Consider the following 17,850-nt stretch of genomic DNA (forward strand, 5'->3'; position numbering starts at 1 on the left):
ACTACTGCTGCATCCTTATCTGTTTTGTGTCTTCCTACTGCTATCATAATCTAGGATCATTGTATTTTTTGTGTTCTATACATTCATAATTGCTGCGTAGTTTGGGATGATAGGGAGGTGAGAGAGGTTTCCCTTGAGCGGAGGAAATCAATCCTAATCACCATCCATTGTATGGAAAGAGGCTAAGCAGAACCCAGGAGTAGCACTGACTGCGACAATCAAGTGATAACCATCGTGCCGTGTTGCCCTCGTCTTCATTCAGCTTTCACACCTCGGCCCAGAGCCCATAGGGACTGAATGGCAAATCAAGCCTCCAAGCCACATACCCTGCTCAGCCTCCTGCGAGTTTGAACATAATGGAGGCCCTTAATTATGCCACTAATTATACAGGCAGCTGACAACTGAACCAAATTCATTTCTATTCCCTAATCTCTGCTGCTGAGTTTAATGCAAGCATGAATAGGAGCTTCGCCAGGCCAGGTATCTGTAGCTAGCTGCTAATGGATACGCACGGTGCATTTACACTGAGCTTACATCTGACCAGAAACATATTGAATCCCTTGAAGGAAGCCACAAAGCAAATTGGTTTATATCCTCGCCTCTTGGGGGTTTGTTAACATTTATTTGAATCTGCTAATTGTAGTTTTAGTTTTTGAAAAAAAATTAAAACAAGACAAATTCGACATACCGGTCGGTACTTGATAGCTAGCTTGACAGTTAAAAAAGCAAGGTGCAGCAGACAGTTTTATCAGAGCATTTGGGGTGAAAATGTACCAACATCTTCTGCATGTAAGAGTTACAGAAAGAGTAAAGGTGAGTGGCATATAAGCAAAACAATGAGCTGAAAGATGTTCTCAAATGTTCTATTCTGTAGAGTCAGATGATAACCCCTCTTTGGATTCATCACTACGAATGTCCACTTTCACATTGCAGTCACTTGTTCCATTGTTAATGTAATAGTATTGATTATAGTAGCCCTCAAGAGCAGGATAAAATAGGCAGGATTAAAAAGTATGAAACACGGACTAAGTATCTTCAGTAAATTTAAGTCCTGTAAGAGCTGTCAATTAGAGGTAAAAGCAAAAAAAAAATTAATGGTAGAACATGGCTCAAGAATAATTGAGGATAAAGAGTCTAATGCCTGCTCTGTCATTACACAAGACGGGATTACCAGGAAGCACTGCCTCGATTTTTTATTCATTTGGAAGAGGCAAATAATACTGAAAAAGGCATTTGAATATCAATTGCATGTTCTCTTGCAAATACTTTGTTTGAAACAGTAGCGCCGTAACTGTGAAATATGAATGTTTCACACACTGATAGGAGAACTATGTGCTGTTTACTCATTGATCTGTTGATTCCCCCATAAGTGCTTTTGGTAGAGCGGCCGCAGAGTGCTGTGACACTGCTCTGCTCAGTACTGCAATGGAAGTAATGGCCTGTCTCTTAAACATTTCCTGTCTGCATGACAGTTTTCCAGACGGGCTTTGTCTGACGCATCTGGCAGCCTTAGAGTAAAGTTAGTGGACAGACAGTCTTACCTGCAGTTCTGGAGGCCCTCCTTCATCTCTGATCAGAAGTAAGTAGCTCTGTCCATCCACCACTATTTCCTTCTTGAACCTTCCACCTGCGGAAGAGACATGCCGTCAGTTTGTACCAAGGTCACTTTTATAACGTGCAGGTCTAGTCTGGCTGCTGGTACAAGATGATTTGGTGGAAAATTGTCTCTCTTGGGATATAATAATAACCAAGCACAAGGGGTTTTCCCCCCAAAAAAGAAACCGGCAGACACATTCACACTCAATCATAAAAAAAAAATGGAGTGCAGATTTCCGAATAAAAAGTATAAAATCACAGCTTGACGACAAGGCTCATACAAGTTTGGTAAGATATGTATAAGTTGATGTGGAGTTCTCAATTGAGAGACTTCCTGAATGTGTTGCTGTTAGAATTATATGCCAACAGGAAACCAGGTCTCTCTCCGCAACCAATTATGTGGGCGAGAAATTGCCATTTAGCGTGTCCAATACACAGCTGCTGAGGGAACAGGTTCACCGCGCCACTGCCACTACTGCACCGCCACGAGTCCTGGAATAACCCAACTTTATCTTCACAAACATTATCAGCATGTACGTTCAGTTGCCATCACTTATCTGCATGAGCTACAGTGGGTTTCCAAGATTGGTTTTCACAACATAACTCATTACACTTTGCAATGAAATGATAAGATGAGTCGAGTAATTTGAGCAAACCAACTAAAAGATTGGAAAGGAAGCGATGGTGAATATAATCTGCCAAAGTCTGCCTGAGGTTGCACCATGTCCTGCACCATAGCAGCAAGGAGCTAACATTTGGCCTTGAGTTTCTCTCCCTCTTTCCTCATTGCTTTTCTGATGCAAATGCATATTCCTTGCCGCTAGCAAAGCAGGCTGCAGATAAAGAAGAGACCGTTGGGAGAACTACGCAGTAAATTAGATTCTGAACGTTATTTGAACGCTTTGCGATCCTGTGAAGATTAAAAACATTCAAATGAGAAAGCCGTGAGGCTAGATATGTCCCAGGGAGTGAACACAGTGCCTTATGAATACGAAAACGTGTTGAAAGCAATTTGAGGGAAGTGAACAATGCCTGAATTTTAAGAAAGGTCAAGGAATGATCATGAAATGTATCAAGAAAAGGTTGCTGGAGGAGGCAGGTGTCCATGTAGAGTAAAAGCACACCTGTTACACTAAGAACTTGGATAAATAGATTGTCTAGATTTTTTTTTTAGATGTAAGCTAAGATCTTCGAATGATCAGATGATAGAATGTTGGCGATCACACTGTTCAAACGGCATCATGGGAGCCAAAGGTCTCACATCACAGACAAGCTGCAGGGGCCGTAAAGTAGCCAGGGCCCTGTAATTTTTAATAGGCGGACAGTTTTCCTGCCTCAGTAGGCAATACATATCCACTTGAGCCACACTTCCACCCTGTTAAGTCCACTTTAGCCCGCTTGGCAAATAGAGGATTCTCCCAGCCTTTTGCATAGGCTCTGAAGCCCTGCTGGATGCTGGTTGTGTAACATAGAGAGAGAAAGAGATCCATGTACCACCAGCCAGCTTCTTTTTCTTTTAAGGCAGAGCTTTGGAGATACAGACAAAGGACTGAGAAACTTTGTGTCTGTACGTTGCTGAATACTTTTTAAAAAGGGGGTAAAGAAGGGATCTCATTACAAAGTGGAAAAGACTGGATCTTAACGATACAGAAAACCAAAGATTTACCAGAATACTTTTTTTTTTGCTGCATGTAGCGTGGCCGTGTGTACACACGCCAGAACAGATTATGGAAAATCTCTCTGCAAATCACAATCTGTGATGAAAGCATGCGGCCCTGGTGAGAACACGGACGGAATTTGAAGTGAACATTTCGGTTACATAATCATACAGGATGCTCTCGTCTTTATTTAGAGCCGAGCCAACACAATGCACCTGAAAAGACAGAAGCCTGTGCCTGTTTCCTATCCTACTATTTCGGCATTAAACACGTATCTACCATCATGATGAAAACTAATTATGAATTACTTGAATTTGTTAAGGCTCAACCTTACCTAAAAAAAGGAGGCGACTAATAAGCTTGCAGACAGTCTACAGAGGGAAGGTAAGTTGGTAGGCATGGTTAACACGCAGTAAGCATACTCTGCTTACACGGAGGCTTAGTCCTTGACACAGAGCCACAATCCAACGGAGCTCCATCCGGTGTTGCCATGGAAACACACCCCAGTACTTTTTTTCCTCTCCAGATATCATAGTGAAAGCCCAGGAACAAAACACTGAAGTAACAGCCATCACTGAACCTTCGTCTGCTGGGCAACACTGCTGCAATGTAAATACCCGATGTGGAGGGGAGCCAGTGTTGAATGACATGAATGAGAGAAGGCCCCAAACATCTGCTAATCATGGGACAGGTATGTTGTATCACAGTGTACATATTTCCCTGAATACAGCAACAATGCTCATTTTTTTCCAGCATTACCACCATTGATTTCTCAAGGACTAATTAAGCTATAAGCATTTTTGTCCCTTGGCGCAACAGAAAAAAAAAGAAAGAAAGAAAAAATGCCAGAAAGTAATTATGCGCTTCATGTCTCATCCTCGCTATAATTACACAGGAACGAAAACCTGCAAACCCCCTCAAAGATCATCAGTTAACTTTCCAACATCTGTGTTTGGATTTTCAGGGAGGACTTAACTTTCCGGCCAGAGGGGGAGGGCATTCTCATTATGATTTTAGATGATTAATTGAAGGAAATGTGATTTTCAAATCTCAAAGAATGAATGGAATTGGCGAGGGATCCCTTTTTACCTTCTGAGATAAACTGGCTCTTTCTCTATCAGGATATCCAGGAATGGAAACGGTTTATGATTGTGATTAAAAAGAAAACTTTTATCTAAAGTCCCAGAGACATGATTGGGTTTTGTTTTACCTTCATGGTTTAAAAATGACTAATCTTATCCACCCTTAAATGCTGAAAATGTTATGTTTAGTTTCTCATTATTTCGGCATTATTTCTGCAGGAAATATAGAAAAAATTAACCCAGACATTTGTCATTTTTGGCATCCGGAAGCTTGACATAATCCAAAACCCAACTAATTGGAAAAATATTCTCACAAGGCAAAACCAGCACCATGATTCATGTAAACATCTAATTATGCCCATTGTGATATGGTTATCCGTCTGTACAGTGTAGCAATCAGTGCCAACATGTTTGCCTGTTGTCTTGTGAAAATTAAAATAAATCTAATTTTCCCGTTTCTGTTTAATTTCACTTTCGAAAAATGCTTTTGAAAACAAATCAGATTGTCATCAAGCCAATAACAACGCTTTTCTTAATTCAGCAAGCTGCCATGTATTTCATATGACAAGTTGTGAGGTAAATTTAAAGCATGTAAAAGGTCCATAAGAGCCAAAGTGAACACACCACATTAATCTGAATCTTTTTTACTTTGATTGTGATTATCCTGACCAGCACTTCCATCAGCAGTATCTTACCTTCTGGAGACTCCTCCTGCACATATGTGCCTGTCAAATACCGGTGGACCAAGGCAGATTTCCCACTGGACAGATTTCCCACAATGCCCTGCAAGGTCAAGAGTAAAATAATGTGATTAGTACTGACAGGAATAACAAGGCAGGTACAAACCACCAGCATATGTAAACGTAAAGGGGCCGTAATTCTGAACTGACAAAGCAATCTTAGTCAGCACAAGGTCCTTTGACTCCATCCACTGAGTGAGAAAAGCTAGGTTACGGGAACTTGTGTTGACACTGTTTTCGTCAAGATGCTGCTTCTAACGTCAATAATTAACATTTAAGCTTGAAACATAATGTTGGTTGTGCAGGATCTACAAATTCTGCTTAACTACTGTTCCATGCACAGTGTGATAAGATGAACAGAAGTTATGCTAGTTTCTTCACAAAGGTTGTTGACTGTTATGGATTGCTTCTCTATTATTTAGGAGATTTGATTTCCAACTAAATTTGAACTAAAACAAACAAAAAAAAATGAAACAAAGAAAACCCATTAGAGAATGGAGGGTAGTAATGGAAAGTAAATAAGGAACAGTCCCAGAAATCACAGATGTGTTTGCTTTATGCAGGCCATGTGAGGCTGAAACATTATTAGAAAAAATCCTATTAACATAAGATCGGTTTGGTTGCGATCTATCTATCCTCCGCTTCCTCTCCCTGGCGTCTAGACCTGACCTAGCTACAGCGCCTTTAGGCTGATGCATGGGCTGAGGGTGGGCTGACAATGCCAGCATGTCTGGGAAGAACAAAGGCTGCAACATGCCTCATGTCCTCCCTCTCCTCCGCCTCTACTTCTACTAACCCACCACCACCATCGCCCTCGTCTTCTTTGGATCATTAGTGGGTGTTAACGTCAGGTATGGTTCTAATTATAGGGAAGTAAAAAGATCTGGTTTAAAAAGGACCTTCCCAGCCTTCCCCTCTATAATTGAAGTGTATATGTATATATGGTACATACCATGAGGTACCTCCAGTAGTGTAAACAATGAAAAACGCAAAAGTTAGCAAAAGTGGTAGGCTGTAGCGTGGTGAAAGCTACGAGTCAACATAAAACGACTTTGAATGTACCACTGAACCAGTGTTCCTGCTGTTTTAACTGTCGGGCTTTGTGGCCTGCTGGTATACAGCCCTCATGAAACCAAAGGGGTTGTGTCAGCATTTTTCCAGCATAAGACCCCCAACTCTTCTTTGTAGACATTTGTTTGATGTGGGAATATTAGTGTGGGGATTTGATGTGAATAAAATAAGTTTTTGACCACAGTTTAGTTGCCCATGCAAAATGACAATACCAGGGTACAGCTTACTGTTGTAGATGTTCCGTCACCCTATCATCATTTTAAATAATCTGCAGGAAACGCTTTGAGTCCCTATCATTATTACTGTGGCATGACAAACTCATTTGGCCATCATAATAACAAGCTTCTGAGACATCTTTTTTGTATGTCCTTGATGCTCAACACCAACACCTTCAATATTTCGAAAGGATTGATGGACATTTTTTAGACACTTAATTCATACCAGGTCCATTCAAACAAAAACCCCTGTGTGGAGGCTGCCAATTAACACATCGGAAACATAAAAGGAAACAGACGTGTTTAAAAAAAGAAAACAAGTTTGTCTTTGAGCTTCCTGTGAATTCTCCCCTTCTTCATTCCATTGAAGTTTTCTCTAACTTCAATGGGCAAGACGCCACAACAAACGAATCCGTCGAACACAAAAAATATATATTACTTCAACTGTCAGAATGGTGGAGTGCAGTTTTTTCAGGGCCGATAGTCTTTATGGGTGCAAGGCATTAAATCATGTGAGGATCTTAGCTGTGCATTTGGCTGTGGCTGTGTGTGTGCTTCACTGGCGGGTGGGATCAGACCCAGGATGTGTCACTAGGCTAGCCCAAAACTGTCACTCATCTCACGTTCTACTGCAAGCCATCCTGCATCTCCATGCCAACGCATCTCATTAAAAATCACCCACTATGTGCCAGGGAGAAAGTCCAGCCAATTTCTCAACTGTTCCCTCTCATGTAAAATGCAAAACCAGTAATACATGGACTGAACAGGCTTTCTAAATGACATTTATATTGTAATCAGTAAGATGACATCTCTGAGGAAAAATCAACACGGTGCCTGTTAACACTGATGGGGAAAATATGAGAAATGACTGGACATTTCAAAAATTACTCACCACTTTCAGCTCGGGCACGGACCGACTCAATGTCCATTCTTGGCTGTTGACAAAAGAATCTAAAGAGAAGAAGACAAAACAAATAAACTAATCAAACAGCAGCTAAAGACACTATGGCAGAAACAGCATTTCCCATTGGATGACGTCAAGGTGACTTTAAAGCAGGGGTGTCAAAACTTTTTTCACTGAGGGCCACATACAGAAAAATCTACGAAGGGCCGGGCCACTTTGCAAAAATAACACATTTATCAGGACATGTAGCTGCTCTGATGTTTAGTTTCATAGTGTCTTCGTAAATTGTAATCCTTCTTCACGGCAACACTTTACTTGCACATTAAACAGATACATCCCCCCTCTTGATACCATTGATACACCCAGTGTTTTCTGCTTTTGTGTCCAATGTATTTTGAATCTGGTGCACTTTGAGAGGGAAATTAAGAGGCTAAAGCTGAAGAATTTTGTATGAAAAAAATGGAGACACTGTGTCAGATGAATTAGAAGCTATTGGAGAAGGACACATGGATTTTCCATAATAATATTAATTTAAAATACAATATTATGCAGGGTCCTCTGGAATGGGCTTGGTGCTCTTTTTCTTTTTCTTATTTCTCTGTAATATAATGAGTGCATTTAAATTATTTAAAAATTAAAAGGGCCATATTACATAATATTTTTAAAATGTGCCACGGGCCAATCAATCAGTTTTGACACCCCTGCACTAGTGGGTTAACAAAAAAAAATAAAAAAATAAAAAATTCAAAGGGCCATATTACATTATATTTTAAAAATCGGCCGCGGGCCAATAAAAAGCGGGCCACGGGCCGTAGTTTGGACACCCCTGCTTTAAAGCAACAGTTTGCAGAATATCTGTAGTGTGTAACAATTTTTATGATGGACTGTTGTTCAGCTGTCGTATAGAAATTTAATTCATGTAATTTTTTCTAACATTTTCTAAAATAATTTTAATTTTGCTTTTTTAATCTTATCTTTTTATACCAGCACATACGCTTAACAGTTAAAGGGACTCACACCCATCGTGCAATTGAGAATTACAGCACTATCATACCATCCCGCCTCCCTCCAATGCCCCCACACCCTCGTTCCATGCTTGTATCACTGGTTTCACTTCAGAGGTGTCGGCCAGAATACCACTTATGGCCAAAGGCGTCAGACTATAAGCATGAGACTAGGAGAGGAGGAGTAGGGTTTTATCCGCTCTTTATTTTCCTTCTTTCACAGGCACAGTCACATATAGATCGCGGGAAAAGAACAAAGGTTTAAACTCCGCTCGTGAGGAGACGCTACAACAGCTGTTGCGACCCGCGAATCGCATGCAAACTATATTATAACAGCGATCGGGACTGCATGTACATACTCACACACGGGTGATTCACATTTAAACTCAGATAAACACGTTTCCATGTGGAATGACCGCTTACTGCGGCAACGCTCACACATCTGACCGAGGGAAAAGAGAACGGAAACTAAACAGGCTCTCTGTCCGACTGACGTTACGGCCCTAACTGACTGCTATCCACACTGAACAAAACACATTTTAACACACAAGAACTAACAACACTGTAACTTATGAACGTTGGGGCCTTTTCTACAATGGTCGCTACTCGCTACTGTCTGCCGTGGAATCAAAACAAACCCTCTAGTTGAGAATGCGCAATACAGAAGCAGACCGCAAGCAGACAGGTCTGTCGGCCAATCAAATCGTTCGGTCCGAACGATTTGATTGGTTGAATTTTATATATATTTTTCATAATATTATGAGATTGAAATCATTGTTTGTTTTTACTCCTGGTGGGTCTGTCTTATATTTTAGAGTGTAATTACCTTATTAATACCATTTTAACCTAATCCAAAAAAAGTGTAAAAATGCACCAAAGGTAAGAGTCGCTTTAACCGGTGGGATTGTGTCACACTTTAAAATTGTATTTATATTTGCAGAGCCATAATGTTCCAAGCCATACTGAAGTGAAAATGGTCAAATGGCTGGAGAAATTCTCAAGCTTTGACCTTTATGTATGACCTAACCTCTGGCATATGTATGCGACCATTTTTGAGGGTGCGCTAATTAAAATTTCATGTAGATGAATTCATGGTTGAAAGTATTTTTTTCCAATCCTGGCTCATTCTGTTTCTCTCTACTGTACGTGCACTTTCATTATTATCAGCTACATACAGTCCACTTAGCAATCCAGTTGCCTTTTTCCAAAAATGAAGCGGCATATAATAGATTATTTTAAAAACAAAACGATAGAAAGCAGGTGAAGAGGTAGAGCCAATGAGAGGTCCCGACTCAGACATAAGCCAGTGTTTTGGCAGGTAGTATTTCTCCCTGGCGGCCTGCCACAGCCTTTAGGTAACATTAACTACTACACTGCAACTTGAGCCTATACACATGACAGTTGCTTGAACATAAACAATGTGAATAAGCCAACTTGGGGGTTTGGAATAACTAACAGTGAAAGTAATCGATAAATTAATCTAGAACTTAACTGATCGTTGCTTGCACACCTAAAACACATTCAACACATAGTCAGTAAAGATATATCTCCACCCCTGACTTATTTGTTAAGTTTTGTGTATGCTCTTACAACTTTTAAAACAGACAACTGGCAAGGAGGAGTTGTGGAACACCCATGTTAGAATCAGTATCAGCTCAGTGCGATCTCTGAGCAGGATTTGGCTAATCCATTGTAAGAGAAAGCCATTATTAGGCTTGACACAACTTGTTTGCTTTTTCCAGTGACATTTGGAGACTTTGACTAGATAATCACACATTGAAATAGGGCAGAGCTAAAGAGCACTAAAGAACAATACCAACTCTTAGTCCACAGGCCGAGCCTGTTCCCTACAGAGAAGGAGCACCCAACTATGTGTCAAAACAGCAATTAGAACAAAGACCACCCTCCTGTTTTGGATCATGGCTTTCTCACCATCCGAACCCCCCAAGAAGCAACCAACCTCTCTAAAACACAAGTGTAGACTCCCCGTCTCCTGGCAACAAGGTGTGTAATACCAGGTGAAACCCCCACGTCTAAACCATAACAATTACACTGATACAGCAACAACGGGGTTAGCCATCGTTACAGTAAGTCTGTCTTTTTCCAGCAAAGGTGGTTTCTCTTTGTGCCCGAGGCAATTCAAATACGAAAAGAATGACAACATGAACAGTCAGGTGAACGCCGTCAGTATAAAAACACGTCTCTATTTTCTCTTTCGAAATGTAATCTGAAAGTACCTATTACTCATGGCTCCGAAAACCCCGGGCGAAAAAAGAAATTATTTACCTACTGCAATGAGAGGAAGAAACCCTGAGCTAAAATGTTAACTTATTTCTGACCTCCATTTTCAAAGAGCTCTGAATGTCTCACTTGTTGAGGGTGAGGAGAAAGACACATCCCTAACAGAAGGGCCTTTCATCAGGCATTGTGTGGAGCAGATTAGTCTTTAAACTGCACGCCTCATGTTAAGCCCTCTGAGAGTGGGTTTGACATGTCAGAACACGAGCGAAGACACCCATCTGAATCAGTTTCGCAGTGCAGGAAACTGAATGCAGGTCACAGCTCTGGGAAACCAAATCAGATAATGCTGTAGCCGAATCGTGTTGGATTTCCTGTGATTTATTTTACAAGCCTATTATTTAGAGATGCATTCCTACCTAGTCTACTATGATGATCTTGTAATTTCACATTATTTGAGACAAACAAATGATAAGTTCCGGTATCAACAAAGAAGCAATTGTTTCAGAAATGGACTAGAAGTAAATTCTTACTAAATGGATCGAAGAAGCAGCCAAAAGGCAGATTTTTTCACCGCCCCATAATCAAAGTTTCAAACAGGGACACTTTCAAACAAAGGACAAGCCAGAGATAACCATGCAGAAAAATGAAGTGCCATCAAAGGCCAACACATAAATGAAGTTGTTGCCCGCTGACAAGTGCTGCATTTCTGGAACAGCACACTCTCTTAGTATTGAACATAACACCAATTTGGCTTTCAAGGACATAAAAAACACCGGAAAGAAGAAAGGAAGAGGGCATTAGGAGCTTTTACCGAAAATTGGACAGGATCTAAAACATCTAACACGTTTTTCACAACACTCAAACCAAAATCTTTTTAGGTAATCATCTAACACATTTCCTCTCAAGGTCACACTCATAACCAGTGTTACCATCGAAGATACCCAACCTCTGCCCTCCTTTAAGCAAATACAGTAGAACCAAGTTGGTATCCTGCTACAAAAAAAGCCCTAATTGAATCCATGTGCTTGGTGTTACGTCATTCTTTAAAAATGATCCTCCCCACATCACTGTGTCCCAGAATGCCTATGGAAACAAAAAAGGCTCGGCACTTGTGATGCTTAAAGAGGACACCAGTGCCTTTGTCTCTGCGAGGGGAAAATGCGTTGCCAGCTTGTTTGTTAGGTTTTTCACTTCACTGCTCATGTCTACTCAGATAAAAATGACCATTCAGTCTGAGGGTAGTGATGCACAATTGCCCCCCTTCACTTATTCCATTTTGTGAGAATAGAAAATGCAAAGAGAACAAAAAATACCCTTTGCATATAGTTGTTTTGGCGTGTGTGCATGTGTTCATACCATAGGTTCATACATGGGAGAATTTCTACATGCAGTGAATCTTAAGTGGTTTTTGGAACGAGAGAGGACAACCCTGAGGTCTAAACTTCTACTCTAGCTCTGCCTGGCTTTCCAAACATACTTTTCCACTGTCACAAATTACAGAGTGAGAATTGAGCAAGCAATTAGTATTCCTACTTCCCTTATTTGCCAACCTCAAGACCAACCAACCAACGTCCCCATGTCTCACAACTTTTTTCATGCCTGCCTTGACAAAATGGTTCTCCATCTTTCTTTTTGTGCTTCTCTCCAGAACCATTTACACAGTAAACAACCCACTCAGAGCTCGTACTGCGCTCAAACACCAGCCTGTTATTTCTATCAAAAGGGGGTAAGTGACAAACACAATCAGCAGAGGACGAGGTAAAAAGCTTTATGCAATGCCAGTCTAATGCGGTCTAGTGGCCTGGCCTACTTAGGCCTTCACTTCTCCGCAAAAATAAATTGGCTTCAAACAAGCTCCTCATTTAACATTACATTTGCAAATGAGGTCTTAGGAGTACTATGCCCAGGTTGATCTACTCAATTTGTAGAGTTAGGAGAAATAATGTGTTAGTTAGATTTAACTTCACCTCTTTGCTACCCAAAGTAGAACGAGTCAACAAACTGATGAAGACATCAACCGCGAGTAAAAGAGGAAAAACTGCATACAAAGTGAGGGAAGGTCTATTCAAATTGATGACCCAAACTTAATCTTCGATGAACGCAACGGTTTGACTTGTTGGTTAAAAGCTAACTGTATCTAGAACACCACGGTGCTTTTACATGCTGAACCACAATTCCGAAGAACAAAGCTTACAGAGGCTGAGATTTGCAGTGATACAAACATTTTACCTGTCTCCACATTTCTCAAGCAGCAGGTGGGCAGGCATTATTCCATTGTAACCGTTTCTCCTTATTTTCTTGAAAGTGTTCATTTGTCTTGAAGCTAAATACCTGCTGGCAGTTTGGCTCATCCACCTCTGCTGGTATGAATTGATTAGGCAAATGCATCTTTTAAATCAATATTCAATCTACAAGTTTTGAAGTCGGTAGACTTAGTCCAATTGCAAGGTAAAGTAAATACAGGAAATCCTGTTGGCAAGAGCTCACAGGAGGGGATATTAATTGAGACATAGCAAATGAAAAAAAAGAATAGATGTATGAATACATTTGATTCAAGATAGATGGAGGATGTATCACACACATCAGGGATTTTTCTCAGAGTCTCGATTGGTGATGGCAACGCAAGTCAGAATAAATACGCATCAGTGAGCACTTTTCTCTCCACTGAAGCCCGCTGACACCTCATACCCAGGCTTATTACAGAGTTCTATCTACCGTCCCATTCACAGTATTTCAACCTTCACTAGATAAATGACCATCCACCCCTCCTCCAACCCGAAGAGCCACAGAGAGCCCCCATCTCAGCTATGGTTCACTGATCGCTCATGCTTCCACGCTCATGACAGAATGTAGCTTTGTTCATCCACAGGTGGGGGTGGGGACACAGCCTGCACACCTTAACCCCTTTACTCTACATCTCTCTTCCCCCGAAACCTCACAAAGCACACACACAATGTAGAAGTTATCATCAGTTAACACTTGAACTGAGTTTGTGTGTGCGCAGTTTAGGGCTAGGCTTCAGCTTTCTGGATTTAATTTAAGAAGCACTTAAACAAGTAGCAACAGGCGCAGAGTCCCGCCCAAGGCATTGAACACCTAACTTTACTCAGTCCGGTTGGCACACCTACATTCCTAATGCCTGACTGACTGAAGAAATGGACAAGTAGGTCTTTACCGTCCACCACAGCAATAGGTATCCTTGGTCACATGTCACGTGAAAATACAAACAGCCTGGGATATCAACAGGTTTGACCTCAGCTCTTTATTACGAGCATTCTGCTAGTATGAGACTCTGGTGGTTCAAAGGTAGGCTTCATGAAAATGAATAAAGTATATGTATGACCTGACATTAATTAAAGTCTTTAAATCGTCACAGCAACTAGGTCTTCATATGAAGGTATGACATTTGAGCATTACACACAAAACATAACAAATCACAGCTGTTAAATCAACTAGTCGCAAATATTTGCCCCTCTCTGCCTGATCTTCCAGGCAACTGGACAAATACGCTCCACTGTCAGAGTTAACCTTTAAACACAGTGCTTAAATCTTCTTCTCTTCTCCCCATCATTATCACACGTAATCCCTCTTAATTTAGCCCTGCTAGGCTGCCAAACGCATCCCCATTACAGCCACTAACTGCTTTAATGCTTTTGCTTTAAGCTGTGTCCCAGTGAGGCCAAGAGACAGCATTACCAAGACTCCCATGTCCTGTGTCTGGGTAACACAGAAACAGTGCTGGAAATTGTATGGTTATACCACAGTTGCACCACTGTTAAACAAGCCATTCAAATGAGTTATTTTCTTATCTTATCTTTGGTGATTTGCTATTACTACTGTACTTACCTACAGATTGACTGAACTTCAAATATCCTATGTGAGTCAAAGTAATTGCTGTGTAAGTGCACACACACAAACACACGCAGCCGGTTGACACATGAAAAACACTGGAGAAAAAAAAAGAAACCCAAAATAGAAATTCCAAAAAGACTCTGAAACCAGACGTTTTTGAACGCCATCCAAACTCTCAATTCCCCATGTGTTTTCAATTTGCCCGTCCCTCTGAAGAAAAAAAGTGCACTTCCGTTTTGCTCTTGGGCTGTAACTTTCTGTGCAGTATCAACTCACGTTTGTCACTGCATGGCTGCTCTTTCCTCTTGAAGCGGTTGGTTATGAGCTGCCATATACTTGGTTCTTCCTGAACTGGTTTTGTAGTCTGGAGTTTTGTCGGACAGAGGGGTACTTCCATTACCTTGACCTTTCCCCTGCTGTGGTAATGAATGTACTGCACGCCCCCATCCTCTATATTCTCAGTTGAAGATGGAAGCCTCCTTCCTGTGAGGTATGAGAAAGGTACTGGAGACATTGTTGTCTCCTCGGCTGTACTTTGAGTCCGAGAGTGCTCCTTTGACTCGGTTTCAGACCCTAAAGGGACTTTGTCCCGGGGCCGAGTCTTCCTGATTCGCAGACTGAGGCTCCGTCTTAAGGAACTTAGTGTACTTTTTGGAGCATCAGATTTCTCATCACTTTCCCTCTCCTTGCACTTATCTTGAGGTGCTTTGCTAAAAAGCCTCCAACGGAAGCTCCCTTTGAGAAAGCCTCCTCCATCATTGCAGCTACTCTGGCTTTCTATCTCATCATCAGAACCCCTTTTTCTAAGCTCCAGGACTGTCATACTGACAGGCCTGGGCCTTCCGCTCCTCTGGCGTACCCTGGGGTACACCTCTGCAGGGACCGCAGACTTCTGAGGCAAAACAGTATTGAGGCCATCCACAGCCCTCAACTCAGCCCTTCTGCTCCGTAACTGCTGGTTGCTCTCTAAAATGTCTCCTTTCTTGAAGGAGTGCTGGGTCCGGGACTCCGACAGGACCGGGACTGGGCCTGCCAGCATGCACACGCTCCTGGGCCTCCGCAGCCGTCTGTCCTGATCGCGTTGAGAATCTGTTTGTTGATTGACTGAGTCGCCATACATGCTCAGCGTCTTCCAAGCCAGTGCAGCTTCATCCTGACGTGGCTTTCGCAACAAGGCCCGGGGCAGAGAGCCATGTCCCGCAACAGTACCGAGCCCTTTAGCATAGGCAGAGGTAGAGGGTAATGTTGAGCTCTGAATGTATTGCTGCTGGGTGTCTGTCTTCGCAGCGAACTCTGCCACGTCTGGATCCTGCTGTGAGGTGTTACATGAGTTCTTAGAGTGCTTTCTCAAAAACCTGTCCGTCTTCATTTTTCCCTCAACTTCCTCTGACTCCTCCTCATTCTCCTCCACAACCACCTCCTCTCGTTGCCTCCTAGCTCTACCTGTCAAGCTCAGGGAGGGCCACCTGTCGGGCTCCTGTCGCGCCCTGCCCAGCCTGGGGCTGTTCTCCATTGGCATCACAGTAAGTATCTCTCCTCTCGGCTGGCAATTGTCCACCAGGGTGTGGGTGACCCGGCCCATTTCCAGCTCTGACACTGGAACATCTTCCTGTGTTTCATTCAGGATTACAGAGATGTGGTAAACTGTTTTCCCCTGCTGCTGTTGGTCAATAGCTGTACTCCTTGGGGTCGCATCCACGGGTCCATTGCTTAGGAATAGCATGACACTTCACTAAAACTAGATTTAAAAATACATCCTCATTCACACACACAGCACAAGCCAATGCTCACATTCTGCTCGGGAGTTGTTGAGATTCAGCTCGAAAAGTCCTTCATCTGAAGACTAAATTCCTATGCCAGGCATAATCCTTCACCTTTGACATGGGAAAAAAACTTCAAACAAGTTAGAGCAAAGCTTTGCTACCACCTGCATCCTCTGGCTCCTTTACTCAGCAGACTCACACAGGCATTTAGATGGTAGCTGCTTTCTCCCCACACTTTGTTCTACGTGTTCTGTACAGGCAGGACAAAAGAAAAAATCCTCTTATCCACTGCTTGTTTTGCAACAAAGTCCTATCTGTATTAGCTGCAAAAGTTGAAACTTAAAAAAAAACACTGAATCATCCTTCCTCATTGGCAAGTTGTGAAAAGAGAGCAATCCTTGTTGTTGGCGGTTCAGACAAACCCCTTAATCTCTGAGCTCTTGCCATGCAGAGCATGAGGGAGTGAGTCTCTGTTTGAACTTTCAGCTGCCTTCCAACCCCCGGGACACATGGAAAACAAGGAGTGGATCCCACAGGCATTTAAACACGCCCTCCTGATTTCTCCCGAGCTGCGAGTAGACCCGAGAGACATAAAACAGACAGAAGTGTACATGAGATTGAGAGAAGCCTTAGCTGATTACACTGGTGTGTAATCAACAAATACTTCCTGTCATGAATGGCCAGTTTGTCTTCTTCTGACCAATGACAAAACACCAAAGGGGGACACTTACCCATGTTTCATGGAAGAATAGGGAATCCATCACCAAGTTCGTTGTTCAATTATCCATATATAAGTGACCACTAACTTGTATAAAATCAAAAGGGTCTTGCATAGGTAAACTGCTTAGATTGTAGTATGGTCAAATATCTTTCATAGACAAAAACTTACACTACAGAAAAGAATGCTTGCATGGCACTTTAGGACAGAAGACAACACAAATATAACCTCTGTTTGTAACATGTAGTATCCACACAACTACACACAATCTTCCAGTGGCTCCTATTGCGCAGCCTACACACAGTGGGCGAGTTTACGATTAATGGTCCAAACAGTCTTGAGATTTTCATGTTCCATTTACTTGTTTTCAGAGGTACACTGCTCTACATTGTATAAGTGAACTAAAACCGAGCCATCAAATATAGGGCCAAATGTAAAGTGATATTAAAGATCGTCATCTGAATAAAGCCAGATTTTGGCTGCTCAACTCTGCAGCACTCTAGTTACAGTGCGGTAAGGGCTGGAACACTGCCCCTTTGTGGTTGAAAAGAGAAAGATTGCTGATAGGAAACAGAAAACTTGGGAAATATTTTCCCCTGAGATTACATTGATATGGATCTAATTAAATTGATCATTGGTAAAACTTGCCTTAAGAATGTTAAAAGACAAAAGATCAGAGCAACCATCTCTATACTAGAATGTTATAGTTAAACTCTTCATTACCACATTGGAATACAAAGCCCCGAAACAGGTGCCGGATCAAAATTAAGAAATGTTGCTCGAGGGTTTTTGGTGAAAACTGAAGAACAAAATGGCAACACTGACTGCCCACTCTCAGTCAGCACTGAGGGAAATTCACTATGATCATGACTGTATCACTTTGGGAAATCTAGTTTAACCATGTAGCTGGAAATTGCAGTCCAAGTATCACAGCCGCTTCGAGCCAAAAGCTGATCTCGTAACGGTTGATTTTAAAACCTCTTTTAATAAAAAAAAAAAAAAAAGA

The 17,850-nt window shown here is 41.8% G+C and overlaps 1 protein-coding gene across 3 annotated transcripts in view; it reads right to left on the reverse strand.

Moving 5' to 3' along the window:
* The window catches only part of agap3 (ArfGAP with GTPase domain, ankyrin repeat and PH domain 3), a 259,851-nt gene that overhangs the window by 200,759 nt on the left and 41,242 nt on the right, over positions 1-17,850 (reverse strand). For 2 of the 3 annotated variants that reach the window (XR_013845012.1, XM_080033720.1), the window contains exons 1-4: positions 14,640-16,312; positions 7,255-7,313; positions 5,032-5,119; positions 1,542-1,627 (exon numbers count right to left, since the gene is read on the reverse strand). Coding sequence is in view for 2 of the 3 variants with exons in the window: in XM_080033720.1 (XP_079889846.1) it covers positions 1,542-1,627; positions 5,032-5,119; positions 7,255-7,313; positions 14,640-16,086 (1,680 nt within the window). In the remaining variant the exon portion in view is untranslated. Of the gene's footprint in view, positions 1-1,541; positions 1,628-5,031; positions 5,120-7,254; positions 7,314-14,639; positions 16,313-17,850 lie in introns of those variants that run through there. The other variant, XM_080033721.1, reaches the window with a different exon arrangement.

This window comes from Ammodytes marinus, assembly GCF_949987685.1.
Source record: "Ammodytes marinus genome assembly, chromosome: 9".
NCBI lineage: Eukaryota > Metazoa > Chordata > Actinopteri > Uranoscopiformes > Ammodytidae > Ammodytes > Ammodytes marinus.